The sequence below is a fragment of the Sinocyclocheilus grahami genome, unplaced genomic scaffold (assembly GCF_001515645.1).
Source record: "Sinocyclocheilus grahami isolate Dianchi unplaced genomic scaffold, SAMN03320097.WGS_v1.1 scaffold1419.1, whole genome shotgun sequence".
Lineage (NCBI taxonomy): Eukaryota > Metazoa > Chordata > Actinopteri > Cypriniformes > Cyprinidae > Sinocyclocheilus > Sinocyclocheilus grahami.
Window position 1 is genome coordinate 32,287 of NW_015506598.1, and position 6,830 is coordinate 39,116.

At 37.3% G+C, this 6,830-nt stretch overlaps 1 protein-coding gene across 1 annotated transcript; it reads right to left on the bottom strand.

Annotated features, from left to right (window-relative positions):
• Nucleotides 1-360: 360 nt before the first annotated feature.
• Nucleotides 361-6,356, bottom strand: LOC107570129 (uncharacterized). The gene is made up of 4 exons (XM_016256328.1): nt 6,008-6,356; nt 4,806-5,882; nt 4,536-4,689; nt 361-383 (listed from the first exon to the last, which is right to left on the bottom strand). The coding sequence occupies exons 2-4, from the start codon at nt 5,865-5,867 to the stop codon at nt 361-363; spliced, it is 1,239 nt and encodes a 412-aa protein (XP_016111814.1). The 5' UTR covers nt 5,868-5,882; nt 6,008-6,356.
• Nucleotides 6,357-6,830: the final 474 nt, after the last annotated feature.

A 6,830-nucleotide genomic window follows, 5' to 3' on the forward strand; every position in this document is an offset into this window, starting at 1 on the left:
ATTTAAAATAACACTGCAGCAGTGCTGAAGTTAATCAAGTAATTAAGTGATTAAATAAGTGCTGATTGTGCATTGGTGATGAATATCTGCTGTTAGCAAGCAGAATCACTGAAGGAAAGAGAAACACAAGAACTACAACTGACTTCTCTTCACAGCCTTAGAAGAAATCAACTGAAATAAACAACATTAATCTTTCAAGCTCTCAGCAGAGGGTGATTAAATAACTCTACAAACATTACCAACTTTATATGTTCATGTTTAATATTTCCTGCATAATTACTTATATAAATAATTAGGGGCCAAGCCCAAAGGGCTGTAGCCCCTATTGTAATTGTAGTTTTACTTTATTATTATTATTTCTCAATGGGGGTTCTTTGGCAGCCCTATGAAGGGAACATAGGCACAATTTTTCAGAAATTTGGCACAATTGTAGTGATGGCCATGACTAGTGATCTGACCAACTTTGGGGTCTCTAGAACTAACTCTATAGCGCCACCATCAGTTCAAAAATTCAACATTGAAATTGTAACAACTCTTGAACCCCTAATTCCAGAAAAATTAAACTTAGTACACCTGATTCCACACTTCATGCTGATCACATTCAATAGCTTACATTAAGACTCCACCCATTACAGTAGCAGCCATTTTGAAAAGTACAGTATACACCACTAGTCTTTTCACTACTACTCCTTCAAAATTGATCCAATTCTTCCCAAAATTGGCTCAGATGATCTTTGGACTGAGCTGCACAGACATGACTTAACCAATTTTTTTTATTCATCTTTGTTCAAAAGTTATGATGTTGTGAACTTAAGAAGGTTCACCTGTGGTTGGTTTAGAGGCTGTATCTCGGCCAAATTTTGATCAATCAAAACCAATCTTGGTACGCTTCATCAACACCATGATCTGAGGGCCCCCGCCAAAGTACTAGTCTTTTCACTACTACTCCTTCAAAATTGATCAAATTCTTCCCAAAATTGGCTCAGATGATCATTGGACTGAGCTGCACAGAAATTACCAAACCAATTTTTTTTTTAATAAAGGGGTCCTATTATGCTTTTTCACTTTTTTAATTTTAGTCAGTGTGTAGTGTGTATGTTTGGGCATAAAAAAGATCTAGAAAGTTTCAAATCTCAAAGTCCACTCCAAAGGGAGATATAGTCTTTTCACTACTACTCCTTCAAAATTGATCAAATTCTTCCCAAAATTGGCTCAGATGATCATTGGACTGAGCTGCACAGAAATTACCAAACCAATTGTTTTTTTTATTAATCTTTGTTCAAAAGTTATGAAGTTGTGAACTTAACGAGGTCGACCCAAAATTGGTTCAGAGGCTGTATCTCGGCCAAACATTGATCAATCAAAACGAAACTTGGTACACTTCGGCCCAATCCCAATTCTATGTTATACCCCTTCCCCTTCCCCTACCTCTTGCCTACCCCTTCCCCTTGTCCCTTGAAACAGAGTGTCAGTGAAAATATTCCCCTAAGAATTGGGGCACCACTACTATGCCGTCACAAGTCATCATACGTCGTCTAGCTCCTACGAGAGGATAAAATCGCAGTTTTTTAAGTAAACTCACTCTAAAAAGAGAAACGCACAGTTGCGCATCTCTCTCTCTCTCTCTCGAATTGGCAATATTTGAGAAAAGGGTTTAGCGATTTCTAATTATTAAGGGGACTAGCCCCCCTCAATGTGGTTATAGCCCTGATCAGACATGAAAATATGTTGTGGCACTATTGTGCAGTCTATAATGATATGACGTTAGTTAGCAAATATTAGCGATTTTTTGCAAACATTTCTTTGAGTGACCATAAATATAAACTCACGATTGAATGTAACTTAAAACAAATGCCAATTAAATTATTAATGCCAAAAATGCTTACATTTATGTGTCTTTTTGTTCGCTCGGGCAGCCATGTTGCCCCTGAAGCCGGTTTACACTGAGATAATTCATACCCCTTCGTTTGAAGTGTGGTCCTGAAAAATCTTCGTTTGAAGGGCTGTCTGGCCCTTCCCCTACCCCTACCCCTCCCCCTCCAACCAAAAGAGAATTGAGACACCACCACCCCTTCACGTGAACGCGCGAAACGGAGGGGTAGGGGAAAGGGGAAGGGCTAAGGGGTAGAATTGGGATTGGGCCTTCGTCAACACCATGATCTGAGGGCCCATGACAAAGTTGGGAACAGTGCCACCTATGGGTCGTGAGATACCAAAAAATGCACATTTTCACTTTTAACTTTTGAACAATTAGTCAGAAAATTATGATATTGGTGTCAATGGATTCCTTGGGTCATGCCGAATCTAAGGATCGGATAAACCACGTGTCCGCCATTTTGAAATTTGTCATAAATTGCTATATCTTTTGAACCATTAGACATATCTGCACAAAAATCATCAGTCGATTACCATTCGTTTTAATGTGTCTCTTCAGCTATCAGGTTAACCGTAAGCTACATTAGCATTATATAGTTTAGCATGCTAATCTGGCTAGAATGCTAAGTCAAGCGTTTTTGAGCTCATTCTCACACCTAAACCTCTCTTCTGCAGCCTGTTGCATGTCTGTCACCTAAATAGTGCACTTTGCTAAGCTACTGGCCCTGAACCTCTAAGGTCGTGTGTTCGAATCCAAGGTGGCACATGCCCAAACCGCAAGAGATGTTGTGCCAAGAAATTATGCCGAAGTTGCTTTTTTTCCAGATGTTGTGCTTTTCTAAGTATGATCTCGTCTGAGCTTATTAAGTACTACATTTGGTGCATTTATATATAAAATCTTATTTTTGAGTTGATTGTCACTTGAATTATGGACCTTCAGCATCTGCATGAACCCATGTCTTCTCAGTGGTGTAATGACAGGTGTGACAAGCACCAGACCCAGAGATTGTGGGTTCTAGTCTTGTGTGGTACAACTTTATGTAATTTTGTGTCACTTGGAGCCAATTGCTGCAGTTGTACCTTCAACAACTCAAGTCTCTATACAATTAAACAAACCACAGTGTATTAGTGCAGTGGCATGCCATATAAATCAAAAGGCAATAGCTTTGAACATTTTCTACAAATTCAATAGTGTAGCAAGTGTTTAACCATGGGAACTTTGCGATGTTTAAAAGAATCCAAATAAAATCTAACGTCCAAATATGCCAAAATGGCCTAAATGGCCTTGGCCCCGGAATCACTGCTTGCAGCTTTATTACATACCCACCTTAATGAATTCAATAGATCTTTTATCTTGCCCCAAAAGACCATAGGCTATTAATTTATATACACTTGTAAAAAGTGTTTTACAATTGTAAAAAGTAATCCTGTGCAACTGAAATGCTCTGAATCGGGAGATTTAGATTAAAAGTTTGGCAGTCAGTCAATGGTGTTCTCTGTCAGAAAGGAATAATGTAATTATTCTTTCATTATTATATAGAGGATTCTATGTGGGTGTAATAAAAAAAGTAGCCTAACAAAAGTGTCCCTTGCGGGTCATTTTGACCTGCCATAGGAATTAATGGAATGTCCAAACAAAACATGTTTTTATTTTTTTTAAACTATATAAAATCTGACACAATCCAGAAAAGATGCATACCCAAAACAAAGGGCTGAGACTGCAGAATGTCCCCAATGCACAAAAAACTCACATACCCACACACAAACACACACATGGCACACACACTCCCATTGAAACACATTATAGCATTTATGATGTTTCTGCTGGGAAATGACTGTCATTTTGAATTTTTTTTTAACTTAACAGTTAAATTTGAGTGATGGGGTGGAGACCAATGAGTTTATATCATATTTATATTTTTACATTTATCTTTTGTATTTATTACATATTTATGAAACTATGTATATGCATGTGTTTGGATTAAAATTCAGTATCAATTTCATTTTTTTTTTTTTTTTTACAAAATGTAGTTTTTTTTAATGTTTTGATATATATATATATATATATCTGAAAGCCTTGAGATATATCTGAAAGCTTAATGAAACCTCAAGTTGGTCTAGTTTTAAAGATTTCACTTGTTTGGCTCATTTAAGAATCTCCATAGGATTCAATAGGTCCCTCTAGTGGCTGTAATCATAAAATTCAAGTTTATGTAATTTTTCCCCACCAGAAGGCATCAGAGACACTCAGTGACCTAGGTCCTGATGGATCATCATGTTTAAAGTATAAATATGCAGAAATAGTTTTTTTTGGTGAAAACATTTATAAAAATATGCACATTTTCATAAAAATATCCAGAATTTAATGTGAATAAAATAAAAATCACAAAAAAAATTATATAAAAACCGACATAAAAATTAGAAAAAATAAATAAATAAAAATGGACCAATATAAGCTTTCTGGACCAAAAATAAAATTATTGTTATTTTTGGCCTCGGGTCATTTTGACCCGCGAGGGACACTTTTGTTATAGGTTCGGGAGGGCCGGATGAGGGTTTTAAATATTCTAATATTGTATATAATTTTCGCGCATCAGGGAGCCGCTCTCGGTATGCAGAGTATTTAAATCTCTTTTGAATGAGCGTTTGCCGCTGTTTACTTTCACTTTCGATTTCGCGATTTTTTATTGTTTGGCCATTGACTCCGCCCTTAGTGTGAAAAATCTTCATCAAGCTGTCTGAATATTTGTCAAGCATAGCAAGAAACTTGAAACGCAGTGGGACTGTTGTAATTCTCATGAATTCATTATTGATCTGTTAAAAAAGCAACAAAAAAAGTCAAGTACATTGGCTATTCTAATTTTTCAGGTTTAACAAACTCAAGTAAATGAACTTGTCTATATTTAAAGGAAAAATGTAAAAACACTTACTTCATCAACATTAAAGAGAGCTGGCCATCGAGTTTTAAACTCTGCTACCATTGGCTTCTTCTGAACCACTTCCTGTCTTCTGTATGAAAAGGTTATTTCCATCTTCTCTTTGACTATTTTGTCATTGTTTCTTTTTCTGATCTCTGTCAAAAGCTGAACTCGTTCCTTCTCCAGACTGTCAGAAGTTTCTCCCTTCGGATGCTGAGGGCAGTAATTCACTTCTGCTCTTCTAGGCTTCTTAATATTTGAAGCAGCGTGGCACTGATCTTGCTGTTTGTTCTTTAATGAATTTATGCTTACCTCAGAACACCCGACACTTCTGAGCTTGGTACGAAAGTTTGCCATCTTGTACTTGAGGCTTATTTTCCACCCATTGCATCCATTGTACGAGCCTTGCTCTCGTAAGCAAGGGTGTTTATTGATCAATGTTTCTGCCACTGCATTAAGGTCTACATCGGTTGGATATGCTTTGAATTTTATGATTTCCTCAGCTAGGCTTTCTAGAATGTGTGATTTCAGCTTTGTAGATGGACTAAGACGAGTTCCATTGGCATGGTATTCAGCATTGGCTTGTCCTAGAATTATTTCGGAGTCATAAGAGAAGCGTGGAATCGGGAATACAAGTGGCCACGTGGTAGATCTTGATATGGATTGCACTGACCCAGGAGAAGGATCAGGGGAAGATAAAAGGACAGTGTCATCAGTTTCCAATGAGGAGACCGATGCAGAATCATCTGACTTGTGCAGTGTTGAGTGAGAAGTTGATTCTGGAGACTCACAAGAACCCAAACTTTCCTTGACTTTTTCTTGGTTTTGTCCTGTAGGCTTAAAGATGACCTTTAAGGTTCCTTTGTCTTGAACATCAGTTACTGATGTCAAATTAATAAACTCACCACCAAAATCATCATCTTTATACTGCAAGCGGATATCCCCATTAAGCAAAAATGTTTCAGTGATTATTTGTGTGAGGCCCTCAGTTGAACTTGGCACCCCTTCAGGTAGGATCAACTTCCTGGCATCATTGTCAGCTAGAATTACTCTAAGTTTCACAGGTCCAGCCATTGCCCTGATTATCAGCTTAAAGAGAGGACACATGACAAATTAATCACACAAAGGATAATGACAAGACAATAGGTGCATTTAGATGGTTAATTTTTTTTTTGGGGGGGGGGGGGGGGGGGGGGGGGTATTGCACTATGTACTCTTAAAGTTATCTTGTTCTGTTCAGCCTTTGAAAGTCATGTCTACTCAAGCCTCTGTAAGCCAATGGAAAAACAATTAAAGCATTTTTAAGTGTCAAGATTTGTTGTAATTTGTACTGAAAAGTACTGTGAAGAATATTTATACTCAAAGGAATATAAACTTTCTTTTATGCTTTATGTTGCTATGTGAATGTATCTTTTCAAAGTCAGCATCTGAACGGTCCCAACCAAGTAGCACACAAGTGGATAGTCATCTATCAGTTCACCATGCTCGACAAAGACCAACTCTCTCAGATGCGATGCGTTTACTTCAAATGCTCTGAAATGCTCTCTGTACCAGCAGCATAACTTCTTACAAATGAAACTAGGGATGCACGATATATCGGCCACCATATCGGTATCGGCCCATATCGGCTCATTTTTTCTGTTATCGGTATCGGCCTGATAAGAAAATTTGGCCGATATCTTAAAGCAAATGTTGAGTGGACGCATCAAGATGCAAATAATAATCTTGCTTGAAGATTTGTTGTTGTTGTTCTTCAGTGAGAATGCATACATATAAAAAACAACTGAAATGCATTACTGAATAAATTCCTGTATGTACTTCAAAAAGTGACGTTGCCTTAACCTAGTTTGTCTGTGCATTTTGTCTGTACACTCTAAAATGCTAGTCATTTATTACATTTAATACAATATTTTGTTATCTTGAATGCATTGGATGGAAACACTGCTTTATTTGCAAACAGTTTTTCCAATATTTATGCCTTTCTGCATAAATTAGGTCGCAGCTTGGATGAAAACATTCCCCATATGATCTTTCCCT